General features: G+C 46.0%; 1 protein-coding gene across 2 annotated transcripts; it reads right to left on the bottom strand.

Moving 5' to 3' along the window:
• Positions 1–5,135: 5,135 nt before the first annotated feature.
• RPS14 (ribosomal protein S14) lies at positions 5,136–12,641 on the bottom strand. Of its 2 annotated transcripts, none has more exons than XM_050961639.1 (5): positions 12,533–12,641; positions 9,349–9,499; positions 7,739–7,900; positions 6,478–6,554; positions 5,136–5,246 (listed from the first exon to the last, which is right to left on the bottom strand). In XM_050961639.1, the coding sequence occupies exons 2-5, from the start codon at positions 9,495–9,497 to the stop codon at positions 5,179–5,181; spliced, it is 456 nt and encodes a 151-aa protein (XP_050817596.1). In that variant the 5' UTR covers positions 9,498–9,499; positions 12,533–12,641; the 3' UTR covers positions 5,136–5,178. The 2 variants fall into 2 exon arrangements, with proteins under 2 accessions (XP_050817596.1, XP_050817597.1); XM_050961640.1 differs by lacking the exon at positions 12,533–12,641 and adding an exon at positions 11,813–11,920.
• Positions 12,642–16,424: the final 3,783 nt, after the last annotated feature.

The following is a 16,424-nucleotide window of genomic DNA, read 5'->3' as shown; positions in this document are numbered from 1 at the left end:
GAAACTCTACTTGATGCCAGGTTTACGTTTAAGTGTAATTCCAGCAGGAATGAACATTAAAGCACATGGCACCTTAGAGATAAGAGATATAGCGAGTTCACTTCACCCACTCATGAAACGCAGCTATCCTGACGCTGGAAGACAGCAGCTAAGGATTCAGTTCAACTCCGACTGAAACCAACAGACGAAGGTGCTATGTTGCACATAGCAACACTAGACAGCAGGTGATGAAGCACAGGAAAGATGGCTTGGGAGCGATGGCAGAGCACAGATTGCCGCAGAATCAAGCAGGGCAGTAATGACAGCTGGACCTGGAGGAGAAACCCCAGACACAGTATGAAGCCTTGTGCTGGGTAGGAATGCACTGTATGCCTCTTCCTCACACACAGCCATTCTTTCCTCTTCACACTTCAGCCCCGCTTTAATGACTTCCCCTCCCAATGACGTACTTGGAATCTGTGTTCAACTGAAATGATGGGAAGAATTTAGGGAAGCAGGACAATGGAGTTAACAGGGCTATGGGATCTTCACCTCTAATTTATGCCTCATCCCAAAGGTCTCACCCACTGCTGCACTCCATAGGGCCCATAACATGGTGCTGGATGGTTTGTCAGACACCTATTTTATTGCCACAGAATTTGCTGCATCACACGGGTCTCCTATCCAAACAGAGCCAGGTCTGAGGCTGCTTCGCTTGTAAAATCTGACAGGATCATAGACAGGGGGATATTGCGGCAGCTATAGTTAGAGCCAACACGTTCTCCAGAGCCTTCCTTGGGCTGTTCATTTAGTCACCTCACTTCTTCTCAGCTGTAGGTGTCATCTGATCATGGCTGATGGGACTAGTCATTGTCAAGGCAAGACTCACCCTCCAGGAGCCACGGATGGCCTTGCCTACAGAATGCCAGGTCAGCAGGGTCAGGAATTAGACAGCCAATTAGGAGCAGCCCAAATTTCTGCTCAACTTCCTTACAAGAAACAAGAACTCCCCAGCAACTCGGTTCCTCTTCCTCATTCGTTACTTCTGCTCTCTGGGGTTTCCATAGACTCAAGTGAGTGGGTATGTTACAACGCACATGAGTGCTGTTCAGACCAGAGGCCAGTGAAATGTAACAGGCAGATACATGTAACAGACTGGACCAACATCTGGAGGTGAGAGAGAAGCGTCTGACGTGAGAGGCGAGAAGTTCAGTCTCCTATTGCAGATGCAATTACAAGTGCTCCTAGGCCACAAGGAAACACTTCACAGACCAGGCCCAGGTCTGATTTCTGTTCTCAAGATTCATTATTATTAAGCCAAATCCTGAGTTCTTTGCTCAGACCGACACATGAAAGTGAATGGGAATTTTGCCTGAGCAAGGACTGAGACAGAACCTTGCATTTGGTCTCTTATTATTCAGTTGTAGATTGAGAGTTCTGGAGCAAAGACTGTTATCTTTGTTACCTGTCTGTCCAGCACCTAGCACAACAGGGGCCTGACCCTTGACTGGGGATCCTAGTAATAAATAAGAAGACAGGTAAGATGCTGCTGCCCTGGAGTACTCCCATTTACCATCAATAAAAAGCAAGCTCCCTTTTCTGGATTTGTGGCGACTGCCACAAAGGGTGAATGTTTTCATCTGAGCCACCACCCTCAAGCACAAAACGAGAAGTGCGCACTGGTCACTAAGCCATGGCTGACTGGCTTGACACACAAACTAACCAACAGGTCTAAACACCCCCCGCTCTGATACCCTCAAAATCAGTACATTCAGCTCAGGGATGAATGCCTTTGAAATCTCTTTCCCACATCTTGTTTAAGGAAGATTATGAACACACCGCATTTAACCTTGGGAGGCCAGACACTGCACCACGCAGCACACCTTACAAACTCTGATGCAAGACACCTGGGTTGTTTCAGATTGATGCTAAAATGGCTCACCCAGTCAGAGCCGGCTTTAGCAAGTGCGAGGCCCAATCCGAACAGTTTTGACAGAGCCCCAGCAGGGATGGCTAAAAAAAAAAAAAAACACGTAAAAAAACACGTGGGGCTTGTACTCACTGGGCAGCGCTCCTAGTCTTCAGTGGTGGGTGCTTCACTCGCTCCGGGTCTTCAGCAGCACTGAAGCACCAGACACCGAAGTGCCGCCAAAGACCCAGAGTGCCACCAGGTGAGTAAAAATTAAAAAGGAGCCTCTAACCTGGGAAGGCATTCTCGGCCATTTGTCCTCCTGCCCCCCAGCGGCCCTGCCACTAGGCACGGGTCCCTCTGAGGTGCGGGGCCCGATTTGGGGAAATTGATGGAATTGGCCGAAAGCCGACCCTGCACCCAGTCAATGTGTGCAAGTGACTTAACCACTCTCATACCTTCATTCCCCCCGTTGTCAAATGGCAACAATTCCCACGCACCTTGCCGAGTAAACTCTGCAACCTATTGCCGTGTATGTGCACCAAATTATTCATTAGAAACAAACTGCCATACCAGATCGGAGACACTCATGTACTCCAAAAGCTTTTGTATCCAAATCAACGTTACATTTAAAAACCAACACATCTTTGGCAGTAGAATTAATGGGCATACAGGGCCACTGCAGAATCCGAGTTGGATGCTTCAGGTAACCTCTAGCCCCAAATAGCTGTAGTACTTTACCAGCTGGGAATGGTTTCTAAGTAAGTGGAATATAGAGCTGATTGAAAGGGGCGGGAGGGGGAAATTGCACAGCGAATTTCAGAACAGCTGCATGTCAAATGTATTTAAATTCCAAAGCCAAGCATCCATCTGTCCCAACGTACGTGTGTGGGATTGTTTTTTCCTGAGAAGGGGCTAAAATCATTGCCTAATAGGAATGGAGATTGCAATAGACTGTCTCACATCAGTAAGGGCAGCAAGCATAGGCTGTTTGGAATTATTAACTGGTTTATACTTTCTTCTCTTTCTCTGATATAAGGCATCCAGCTCCCTGAACCGCCTCTGAGCACATCTACTTCTCTGTTCTTTCTGAGCACCCTTCTGCCTGGTAACTTCTGACATCAGGCCATGGCTAATTTCTCACTGGCTGGAATAGCATTAACGTTCAGCTTCATTCCTTGGCTGGTTCCCAACAGCGGAAGTCAGAGGAGACTTTATCAACTTCCAGTGCTGCTAGTCATTGTGCCTACAAATAAAACTCTCTAGAAGTAATAGGACAAAACCTTTATTTCTAAAAGCCTTTCAGTGTAACAGTGATACGGATAAAGCCACAAATGACAGTTTGGTCATGTCAGCGGAGCCGCTAGCGCCCATCCAGGGATGTTTCATGCAAAGGGGAATTCCAATAACATCAGCTATTAAAGTAACAGTCCACAGGAAAGACGCTGGACTAGAGAAAGTGGCAGTGTCAGCAGATCATTCCCAAAGCAGGCGTCTCCAAGAAGTCAGGACAAAAGGTCTGCAAGATGCAGCACTAGAGTTGGCTTTGAACAAAGGCTATTAACAAAAATAATGCCCAGCGGTGGCTTCAGTCCTAAGTGTCTCTTCTCTACCATTTAAATTGCAGCCCCTGCAGTGTAAGGAGGGACGCACTGAGTTGGGAGCCAAGACAGAGCCCCAAGGGGCTGCACAGCAGTGTGTGCTGGTTCAGACTCAGAACCACATCTAGCCAATTGGCTGGAAATGGGATTCACTCTGAGAACTGGACAAAACTTCTGTCTACCTGCAGCCAAACGGTCCTCTCCAGTATCTGAGGAAGGGAGAGAGGCCAAAGCTGGCAAGGGCATATGTGAAAGTAGCTCCATCTTTCTATGTTCATTCTCAAACTTAAAGGTTCAAAGGCAGGCCGAGGTCACGGCCAAGGTCTCACAGGAGACCACAACACTGAAATTTCTGAGTCCATGTCTCCAATATGTAAGGCCTCATGTATATCATGAGTCTTAACCACTTAAGTTACTCTAAGTTTGCTGCGTAATAGTGCTTCGGAATCTAAGCTTTCAACTAAACAGCTCAGACTTACAAACTGCCCCTTTTATTTCAATGGAGACATTCTCAAGTCTAGTGATACCTGAAATGGTGACATTAACTATTTCACTGCTGAATTTTAGCAGAAGCTTCAAGTTAACATACTTGTCTGCTATTGCTGGTGGCAAAAATCAGGAGTAGGGCATGTAGTTACTGTTAAGGTTTGCTAAGGAGTGGTGGGAAGAACTAAAACCCTGCTGCTTCAAATTTGAATCCACTTCTGCTCGAGGTGAAAAATGGGGCTTCCACAGTACTGAAGGCTGTAACTGCCTCTTAGGGACCAAAAAAGAGGCAAATGCCACATCCACCTGTCGAATCCACTAGCTCCCTGCAACGTCTACGCTCGTTATGAATCTTCACAACAATCAGCAGCTTGCTTGGGACAGCATAAAATAAATGCAATTTCAAAATAAAGGCTATTATACTGGGAGAGGGGCAAGAACAAAATGCTGCACGATACTGGTATTCCTGCATTACAGGACATGGAGCTTTTGAGGACAACTGGTTTGAAACATGTATATAGCAACGAAGTTAGCAGAGTATCAGAAGCCATTTTGGACGTCACCCTGACAGTGGTAGAACAAAGGAGTGGGGCTTTGTATGATATTAGGACGATTATCTTCAAGCTTTAAACAGAGTCACCCAATGACGGGTAACACACTTCAACATGGAAGGAGCTTCACAATCACAGAACGTAGGCACTCTGCTTTTAAACCTCCCTGGGCTGACACCTGGGATATGCATTTAGTACAGATGAGAGCATATGATACTGACAGGCATTAGTGAAGGATAAATATGACAGCAGGGAGCACAAAATTACAAGGAAGAGAGTATTTTTCCTAGAAATGTAACTGGAAGTATAACATGCCATAGAACATCTGCTGGGGCTGTCATTTTAGAGTGCTTTTAAACTACTCTACCAGTTTATACACAAATACGGCCCCCCAGTGTAGCTGTGTGAACAGGAGCCCTACAACATAAACAGGACACCTATCTTCCAAGATCAACCTATTTGTGTATGTAATTCAGACTTCTGAATGTTTCCATGAAAACAAGATATTACAGCCACCGGGCTTTCCAATGACAACCAAAGGACACATGACACCGACTGCCAGCCTTCTGATCAGAGCTTGTGTTAAGAGAACACAAATGAGAACAGAAATTTCGTTGAGAGATTTAATGATGAAACAAAAGCCAGCCATGGTTTACAGACGACGACCCCGGCGACCACCCTTTCTGCGAGTGCTGTCAGAGGGGATGGGGGTGACATCCTCTGTGGAAAGAAAGTTACACATTACCATTCATGACAGCAGGTTGCTTCAAACAGCTTTCCAAGGTATAGAAAATGAACCATCCAAGTCCCTGCCAGACACCACCCATCCACTACCCCAGACCTCAGCAGTGAAGAACTGCATTGGCTTCACGTGCTAATAATGTATCCTCACACAATGACTGACTTTAGTAGAATCTAGCATTAATGATAAGAGGATTTAGTATAAAAGGCAAAATAATTTACTCACTCCGCTTTGAGTGCACAAGGGGCTTTATAATGCCAAATCAACATTTGCTTCCCAACGGCCACACACAAAACCCAAGCCTTTCTTGCAAGGAGCAGGAAACCCCCAACACCCCTACTTCCTCTCAGGAGGCATCCTGGGAAATGATGTGTAGGAGGTACAATATTTCACTTGCGCGTTGACTCGGGTGTGGCAGATTTCCACATTTGTAACATTTAGAATATGGAAAATCCACACTGAAATGGCGCATCACAGTAAAGTACAGACTGCAGGTCATGTGACTTCCACAGCAGCAACAGGCAGCCCCCGCCTGCAAGACAAGCTCCCACAGGAAATCAATGTACACCATAGTCCTTCCATAGCTTTCTCTGAACACTGAGAAGGCATTTTCAGCAGCACCTTTTGGGACTTTCACCCCAGTAAATCATGGCCAGTTACCTTCCAGCTACTGCTAAGTGTCAGTAACTCTAAATCAGAGGCCCATCACTATCTTGCTATACAACTTGCACTTAGTTACCAATCCTTATCCCATACTGAAAACTCATGCCACTTGCTGATGGGTTTTTATCTAATTTGAAAACGCTCCAGTTCCTCTAGGAACATACACATCAAATTAAAGGAAACTCAGCACCCTCAAGCAAAAAGCACAAGTGATCAGGTTGATTTCAATATGTCTGTTGGTCAAGCTTGGGTTCTGTAGGATCAACAGGGAATAAATCTCAGACCTGGCCACCATGTAACTCAGGGTATTAAATAACAACAGATACATCCACACAGAGTTCTTTTGATGACAGGGTTTCAAAGCAAGGAACCAGGGCTTTGGGGCTATGCTCTGGCTCTGCTCCAGCTCCAGGCAAAAACCTGCAGCGCCACTGGTCTGGAGCTGCTCCGCGCTTCAGCTCCGGGCTCCGCTCCAGAGCCCTGCAGGGAACAGATACTAATTTCCCATTATTTATCTAAAATACCTCATATGCACACCACACTTACCAATACGCCCAATCTTCATTCCAGAACGAGCGAGAGCTCTAAGGGCTGACTGGGCACCAGGTCCAGGAGTCTTGGTCCTGGACATAATAAAACAGGCAACAGATCAGGGCAGAGAAGCGTTCACCAAACAGCTGAAGCTGAATACACTCCGTTCCCAAGGAAACAACAACATGCAGCGTAAGTCATTTTATCCTTTATCCCGAATTTGAAAATGCTGGAACTCTTATGAGATGCGTCCCTTTTCGTCTAACCCATGTATATGGCAAGAACAGTAACAGCAGAATATACTTCAATGCAATTCTGAATATACATGGTAATTGCACCGCGACAAGGGGGCAGAAGAGCTGTCAAAGTTTAAATATCAAACATGATCTTTCCTGCCATCACACAGAGACAATAGTGGATTCCCTTCCAAGTTCAACATGAAACATATAATGCCTGCATCTGTAACTTTCACTCCATGCATCTGAAGAAGTGAGGTTTTCTACCCACAAAAGCTTATGCCCAAATAAATCTGTTAGTCTTTAAGGTGCTGCCAGACTCCTCGTTGTTTTTGTGACTACAGACTAACACGGCTACCCCGATACTTGTCAACATGAAACAAGAGTCCCATTAGCCTGCTGCAAAAGCGGTGGAGATATATTTGAGGAAAAAACAGATTCCTGTAACCCACCCATGCCAGGTGTTTATCTTGTGAATCCATTTGTAATTAGATTATCTCATTACTTTGTAGAATGACCCATACTTTCCCAATCAAACTAGTTCTTAATATATCAATTAAAACACAGCCCATTATAAGCATGGCTCCTTCAGGTCAGAGCTGAACTGAACTAATGTTAGTCATGTGAATATTATCTCCATGAGTCAGTGGACCAGGGCTTTCACATGTTTCACCAACTGAAAATGTACACCTCTAAACATGGAGTTGTTTCTGCTAACAGAACAAGCCCCACCTGCACACAAAAAATGCATCAAGTTTGCAAAGATGCATGGAATAAAATAACACTAGAGCACATTTGAGATGCAAGTTCTCTCACTGCTGCCCTCAACAGCAGTGTTGTTGCCATTACAATTTTAATATGGGCAGCTGTTCTTCTACAACTGAAGTGAGAGTGTAGGATTGTGTGAAAACTGCAAGACTTGATTTCACTTTGGGCTGCCCGATAAGCATAACCTAGCATTCAGTCACCGACAGGACCCAAGCATTACCTCACCGCTGCACAACATTTATGTATGTCAAAGCAGAGCCTGCCATACACACCTATTTCCACCTGTAGCTCGCAGCTTGATGTGAAGCGCAGTGATGCCCAGCTCCTTGCACCGCTGGGCAACATCCTGGGCTGCCAACATAGCAGCATAGGGTGAAGACTCGTCTCTGTCGGCCTTCACCTTCATACCACCAGTCACTCGGCAGATGGTTTCCCTGAAAAGACAATACCTCTTTGTACGTGGCCAAAAGCAATACTCAGGAAAGCGCCTGATCATAACCTGCAAGCCTTACAGAACCAGGAGATATAAAACACAAAATAATTTCATTTTATAGATTTACCAGTTCATAAGTTGCCATGTGACAACCATTAATATGAATCTGTCTTACTTTTTCTAAGGTCATTTATGAAGGGAGCAAGGGCCCTTTTACATATAGAAATTGCACTGTTTTAATGTATAAATTACTAACAGAATTTGTTAAACTTGGGCAAAGCCCTGTGTGGACACTTACTGTGTTTAAACAGTACTTTATTACGGTTTATCATGTTCCTAATTGACTTATGCTAAACCAAAATAAGCATCTCCATGCAGCCTTTTGAAGAGGTTTTACTAACCATACAGCCTTTACACAGATCTAAATATATCAGTTTAAAAATCACACTTTAAGTCAGAGCAATGCAACTTTCTCACATAGATATGCCTTAATTCTTAGGACTCATTCACCGAGCAAAAATAGAAGACTGTGAAAGATGGTCCAACACGTTTCAATTCAAAATCCTGTTACAAGTCTTGTGTAGTGTGTCACCTGAGCACCAAAGTTTATAGATTAATAGATGTTAAGACCACAAAGGATCACACGGTCATCTAGTCTGACCTCCTGAATAACACAGGCCATAATATTTTGAGCATCAAGCCCAATGTCCTGTGGCTGAACTAGATTATATATTTTGGAAAGATCTTTACTAAATAGCCAAGAAGGCAAATGGAAACGCCTGCTCCTGATATGGTAGATATTGTCAAGCAGTTTAAAGGTCATCTCTTTTGTAGCGAGGCAATGCTAATTCCCCTTTCTGTAAACACTTATTTCAACTCAGATGTACGTCTGGACATTTTATGTGATGGTAACTCCATGTGTTTTGTAAGAAGCAGCATTAGAAGCGTCGGATACATATCCCGATTGACTCCTTTTAAAACTCAACTGCATTCTGCTCAGAAGATTACAGTGCAAAGCCCCGCATACTTCAGTTCAAGAGCAACTTACATCAATTTAACATAAGCTGATTCCTTACCTACTTAAACTAGAAGAAAACTCTGTATAGAAACCCTTATTTTGGTCTGAGTGGCTTATTTCAATATAGCTTAACTACAAATGTTTTTAAAACAATTTCAATTAAACCAGTGCAACCTTTCCTGTAGCCAAGACCTAGAAAAGTCACTCAGATAGCAACTAGGTAAGTGTATGATTGATACTTCTTCACATATCCTGGGCACCGACTTTATCCTTAAGGATAAAGGTGAGTGAAAACAGCTTGAGTTATTGAACCAGAATAACTGTTACACATGCACAATTTAAATTTTAAAAACGTGTAAGGACGATACCAAGGGAAGGTAAGTAATATAGAGCCTTGTATGGTATTAACGTCACCAACATTCGGTACTCACTTGCCAGAGAGATCAGTTACATGGACAAAAGTGTCATTGAAGGAAGCGAAGATATGGCAGACGCCAAACACGTTTTCCCCTTCGGCAACCTGCGGTCCCAAGCTGATGACCTGCTCTTCCTTTTTCTCCTTCCCCTTACGCGGTGCCATTTCTGAGAGGGGAAATAAGAGCGTGAGTTACATGCTGTCATGAAAAGGAGCAATGAAGATAGTTCCTTCTCTGGAATTACACAGGAGCCATGTGTCTCTGGTCCTTTATACTCCTATGAAGGAGAAGTTACTTTTTAAGGGTATTTAAATCAACACAATAGGCATTTTGCAGTTGAACTGGCTACTAATCAATACAGATGCACCAATAATCTATTTGTTTGGGCTACAGGACATTCCAGAGACTGAAGAGGACCGTGTAACCCATTCATCAGTAAAACCAGCTCGTTTAACCCTTTGGAAGAGCATTAGGCTCACTTTTCACATTTTAGTATATTAAATAATCTGGAGATCAGCCTAGCTTTATTATAGGCCATTGCCACTCAATCTCTCTGAAATTTTAACAGCAGCTCCATAAACATTGCCCACTGTTGCATTTCCACACAAGGTTTAACATGAAAGAGAGCCTGGACGGAAACTGTGCGGTTAAAATCATCATGTTCATAATCAGCCCTCCATCAGAAACACTGGGTTCCATTCCCACTACTGCCACCGATCTGCTGTCTGATTTGGGGTACAGCCCTTTACCTCTCTGCCTTTGTTACCTGCCTACGATTGCCTCTTGCCCTAGACTGTAAACTCCATGGAGCAGGCCCTGCCTCTCCCTATGTATATATGAAGTGTACAATAGGGCTTTAATCTGGGTGGAAGCCTTTATGCCCTATGATAATACAGATAAATAGAACCACTTTCACGGGGTCTCCAATCTGTATGGTGGTATTCTCATTTTACAGACTGGTTAATTAAGGCAGACAGATTTCTGACTTGCCTACAGTTAAGAGATGGAAGCACAGCCAGGAATAGAATTCAGGAATTCTGACTCCCAGTCCTGTGTTTACCAGTAGCATCTCCAATACCTCCTTTAAACCCAAAACAAGTGTAGATGGGTGCAGGAAATCCTCTTTCCTAACAGAAGACTTTCAACTAACCTAGGCAACCTAAGTCTCTCTTTTCTGCCAACATTCAGGCTAAGGAAACATATAAGAATGAAGTGGTGACAGGATTCCCTGAATTGTTCAGATAATGTGTCTTATGGTCACCTCCACTCCCATTTGCAACTTTACGACCCACCTCCTCTCCCATTTACAATCAAATATCTACAGCCACAGCATGGAAAAATAATATTTAATACTTTCAGCAGCTGGAAATGAAGAGAAAACCAGCATTATGTGACCAATCATCAGACCACTTTGGGATGTGCACAGTACAGCACTAAACTCCATCCACCTCAGTAGATCATTAAGCATAACCTTGAAGGCACCCCAAAAAAATCCTGATGTGTTAACTTAAGACTAAACCACTTATCCTTCGTGTAGCAGCTCTCCTAGGTCTAAAATTGGTACACTGCTACCTCAACATAACACCACCGAATGTAACACAAATTTGGATATAACATGGTAAAGCAGTGCTGGGGGGTGGGGGGGAGGTGCACTCCAGTCAAGCAAAGCAACTTCAATATAAAACGATTTCACCTAGAACGGTAAGATTTTTTGGCTTCCAAGAACAGCATATCGAGGCAGAGGTGTATAAAACTTAGTTAATAAATTGGGGTTTCCTCAAGTTTAACTGAATGTAGTGATAACTATTATCTGTCCCTAACATATAATAGAAGAGATTAGATTAAAAAGACCAAGTTTATTCACAGTGTAAACCTATTAGTATATGAAGTTATGGCAGAGATTAATTTGGCCTTAGCTATCACATATGTTTGGCACAAATCTGTGCCTAAAAACAGTATGTCTGATTTATCTCCACCCCCACCTTAACAAAAAAAACAACACTGCAACTACAAAAAGCGACAAAGAGTCCTGTAGCACCTTATAGACTAACAGATGTATTGGAGCATGAGCTTTCGTGGTTAGCAGTGGTTCAAGGTTATGCTTAATGATCTACTGAGGAACATCACTAACTGAAGGGGGCTGCAGTTTAGTGCTGTACTGTGTACGTGCCTACAGTTCAGCAGAGCTCTTTGCCCAGTCAAGTGTTTAATGAAGTGACTGACATTTTGCATCCCCACTAATAAACTTCAAACAACTGTGGCCCTCTCCCCTCCCTCCAGAGGGATTTCTGAGTGTGAAGAGACACATAAGTAACTGGGGTGCTTGGAAACCACTTGTGTACAGCACTGGAGGGCATCTGTGCCCCACCACGTATCCACAGTGAACCTCGGCATCCCCTCTTCCTGTTGAGAGTCTACGAAAGGATCCCACTCCCCCTATCCCGCGACACAAGCCCCAAACCACACACTGGGCCGTTACCTTCCCTCTCCGCATCCCGCTTTGTAGAGACGCTCCTACGAGCTTCTTCCTTCTAGGAAAGGGCTCCCCTGCCCCGCCACCAGCCCCAGGCCGGGGGAAGCTGCCTCGAGCTGAGCGTGGTTCGGGACCCTGGCCCGGCCCACACGTTGCATAATCGGGACGAGCAATAAGCAACGCTTCCCTCGGGCCCTTGGCAAACCGCAAACCGCCGGGCGGCTCGGCCACTCCAGCTCCAGCCAGCCTAGCGCCCCGCTCCCCGGGCCTTCCCCCCGCGGCTCGGCCACTCTAGCTGCCGGCTTCCCCGCGGCCTAGCGCCCCGCTCCCCCGGCCTTCCCCCCGCGGCTCGGCCACTGTAGCCGCCGGCTTCCCCGCGGCCTAGCGCCCCGCTCCCCCGGCCTCTCCCCCGGCTTCCCCGCGGCCTAGCGCCCCGCTCCCCCGGCCTTCCCCCCGCGGCTCGGCCACTCTAGCTGCCGGCTTCCCCGCGGCCTAGCGCCCCGCTCCCCCGGCCTTCCCCCCGCGGCTCGGCCACTTTAGCCGCCGGCTTCCCCGCGGCCTAGCGCCCCGCTCCCCCGGCCTCCCCCCACCCGCCGGGCGGCCGCGCCGGCTCCATATCGGCGAGGAAGGGCCCGGGCAGGCTGGCTGCAGGCGGCAAAGGCCGCAGCGGGCCGCACCCGGAGAGGATGGAAGTGGATGGTGCCAAACCCGGACCCGGCCACTTACTTGTGCGTCTCCTCAGGCACCCAACACCGGAAAGGAAGGGGCAGGGGTCACGGGGGCAGAGGTCAGCATCAACCGGAAGTGCTACCTCGACGGAGGGGAGGTGTCAAGCTCCCACAGCCACGTCATTCGGCGCCATTCTCTATAAAATCCAAACCCGCGCGCTGAGCCTCCTAATCGGGCGCGTTTTATCGTGTTTAGCGATTTAATGATTAATAACACTTAGCTCTGTCTGAGGACGCCAGCGGTACCACCCCCAACATGGCGGCGCCCGGTGGACTCGACCATTACCCCGCACAAAGATGGCGGCGCCCTACTGGAAGGGGCTCTTGCCCCTCACAGCGATGGCGGAGTTCTCATTCCGGCGTGGGGCCTGGCTCGAGTACGTCTGCGAGGGGGGGTCCGGGGAGCGCCATTTCCTGTAGGGCGGCGGGTATTGTTCTCGCCTGTGCATCTCTGCTGCCCTCAAGTGGCCAATGCAATTAGCGCAAGCTTCCGTTTCATGTTTAAAGTGGTTCTGACCCGGTTTAAAATAGGGGCTGGGCGGTCACCCTCGAAGGGACACCACCAAAATAGGGGATGGGATGGTCCCTTTAAAATAAGGGATGGGTGGTTGCTCTAGCCTGACATTAGCTACATACATGTATCGCCACCTACCCACTCACCAGTGAGGACAGCCCCAGAGCTGAAAGCAGGATCTTGACCACTTGAGTTAAAGGGCTAAGTCCATCAGCTGGTAGCAGGAGTAGGGTCACATCTTTTTACATAGACTAGCCACTAGAAGGAGATACGTCATACACACTGAGGGCTGAGCAAGCTCAGGGTTTCCTTCCCCCCCCCCCCCATGTGAAATTGCTCTCTGAGTTTATACAATCCTTAGGAATGTCCCTGAGATCTCACCTAATTTAATATTCAGAGAGATCCTCCATGGTCCAGTTCATAGTATGGATGACAATTCAATAGAAAATGCAAACTTCCCTATAGATTTTTGGAACCATCCTATAGAATTGAGTAGCTAATTACATCTCTGCTATAGAAGGGTTCAGAAACTTACAGAAATAAACTAAATTTCTAGTCCCTGTTATGAATTTTTAGATTAGCTTGTACTGAAACCTATTACAATTCTATAGAATGCCTATTGTTTTCATCACTATTAAAATCCATATGACTTTTCTGTGAGGGTTGGTGTGGAAGAAAAACCAGTCCTCACTCTGTGTTTGTTAGCAGCAAGTCCAGAGACAGTTTTATTTTTAAGCAATTGCAAAGGAGAGAGTGCACACGGACAGGGATTCCCCCTTCCTAGGCAGGTCTCCATTTTACAAGCAATATAAGGCAAGTATTTATACCTTTCCATTACATACATCAATGGCTAACAGTTATTTTTTTGTTTATACAAACTCCCTCCAGACTCTACCGTATTTCAAGGTTTCTGCTTAAATCAGCATTTCATCCTTATCAGCTAGAAGTGATGCAAGATTCTCTAATAACTCTTGTGTTGTTAGGGTTAATGCTAACTTTCACTCTGTCGTCGAATTGACTAAAACATTTACCCTGCTTTTAATTCCGCTTCCACACTGGGGACCTGAGAGAGTGGCTAAGCGTGTATGAAGAGGAGCTGGAACTATCAATCCCATTGCACAAGAACTAATAATGTATAGTTAAAAATGTAACTTGCAGCATGAGTCCAAAACTGTAAAGGCTACAATAGTGATACAGAAGAGTTTGGAAAACTTCTAGGGCATGGGTTGAGGACTGAAAGGAGCATAGAGACTTAGAGCAAAGACTGGTGGAGAAAACAAAGGTATTTTTTCTGTACTCCCATTAGAACAAGATACTTGTTTCAATTACAGGGCTAGCTGCACTTCTGTCCCCTTTTGGGGTCTCTGAGAGCACCTCCTCGGGTCTCTGAGAGCACCTCCTCAGGTCTCTGAGAGTAGTAGGGTGACCAGATGTCCTGATTTTATAGGGACAGTCCTGATTTTTTTAGGTCTTTTTCTTATATAGGCTCCTATTACCCCCCACTCCGTCCTGATTTTTCACACTTGCTGCCTGGTCACCCTAGAGAGTACTCCTGAGACCATCACCAATCCAGAGTGGATATGTGCAGTTCTCTCACTCTTGGACCAGGCCTGGGGCTATAGTCCCGTGTAACCAGACTTACCCACAGGTAATAACTCAGACATAAGTTAGGGGTTTGTTACAGGAGTGGGTGGGTAAGATTCTGTGGCCTGCATTGTGCAGGTCAGACTAGATGACCATAACGGCCCCTTCTGACCTTAAGTGTATGAATCTATGAACAGAGTTCCACACCTAAGGTTCTTCCCTTCAGGAGTCTGTGACCAGTGGTGGCTATGGTGACCGGACAGCACTTAAATTGTTTAATTTTACCAGTAGACCCTGTAGAGAAAAGGGATAATAAAAACAGTTTGCACATGCATCTGTCTGACCTAAAGCCCTCCCAGCCTGTGGTGATGGACCAAGTGGATCTAGTTTCTTCAGACACTACAGTGGATGCTGGTCTCAACTTGAACAGCACCTCACAACCGTCTCAGCAGCTGCCCCCTTAGAGAGCGAGAGTTGCTTTTTAACCAACCAGAGATTCTTTTGAGCTGCTGGTTCCCAGCCTTGCCCTTGTGTGGCAAAACAAGCTTTATAACTTGGCTGGAACCAGTAGGTAGAATCTTCGCAATTAATGTCTCAAGCATCATCTCTTAACAACCCTGAAGTGTTACCGGGGTGGCTTATCTCAAACAATTGTTTCACTTCTTGTTTCTTTTTCTTACAACCTTCCTTATTAAACCAAACCAAGATACACATACAGTAAACATCTCAATAACCAGGTCACATACAGTATTCACAACTTGTTACAGAGCACCCCCCAGCCCCCATCCACGACACCAGTCATGACAACTTTAAGGCAATCGTATCAGGCAGTATGAGTGCACATCTTATCCCTGTGGTTTCCAGTGTTTGTCTTTCCTCAGTTCCTCTCTTCTGTACAATTACCCTCCTGTTTTTCAATTCAATGCACAATCTCCCCTTCCGGGATTTTGTTTGGTAACAATGGAATTATAATCCAATCCTCCCGTCCTGAGCTTCCACCTGAGACTTGGCTTCCTTCAGGGATTCCTCCTGCCAAGCCAATCAATTCCCAAAAGGAAACCTAGGCACAAGTCAGAGATGGGGCTTGAGCCCTCAAAGGTCCAAGATCACGCTGTGATAGAGCACACTACACACAGGAGTCTGAGTAACTACAGTAACCAAGCCTATCTGAGATAAGAAAGAGAGAAAACCAGAGACTGCATTTCCTGCTTCTCCCAATTCTTTGCCTAATTTTTTCAATTAGATTTTAAGCAGTTGGAGGCAGTGACCTCTCAACCCTTTGAACAGCTTGTGTCCTCCATGCTATCTCCTCATTTGGAAGCTGTCTCTCTCTAAATCGTCACACTAGTCCATAGACTAAGAACCCTCCTGGGTTGCTTGATAACATAACAATAGGCCCTTACACAACATCACCCACAAAGGGGAAAAATGCAAAAAACCTGCTTCCAGCCATCTGCTGCTAGCTGGGAGATGATGCTCCCACCTCACTGGTGGCAACTGGGTCTTGGTTTGATGGGCCGTGGTTAATTTGCCTTGAAAGTATCAGCCCTGGAAAAGCCATAGCTGGACCCAGTTATTTGTTGCCTTGTGGGTCCTAGGGGGCCATGAGCTGCCCAAGTGTAAATTGGAGCAGCCCTGAGGCGGAGTCCTGGCTCATCCTCCGAATGTAGAGCGGGAAAGTGTCTTAAAACCACCTCCCCTGCTCCCCCATCCTACATTTTTGTGCCAAGTGCAGGAAGCAAGAATCAGGCCAAGAAGCAGAAGTGTTGAAGGACAGGTTTGGAATACGTTT

This window comes from Gopherus flavomarginatus, chromosome 7 (genome assembly GCF_025201925.1).
Source record: "Gopherus flavomarginatus isolate rGopFla2 chromosome 7, rGopFla2.mat.asm, whole genome shotgun sequence".
Lineage (NCBI taxonomy): Eukaryota > Metazoa > Chordata > Testudines > Testudinidae > Gopherus > Gopherus flavomarginatus.
The sequence above is the reverse complement of the archived record's forward strand: the minus strand, read 5'-3'. Positions and strand labels throughout refer to the sequence as shown.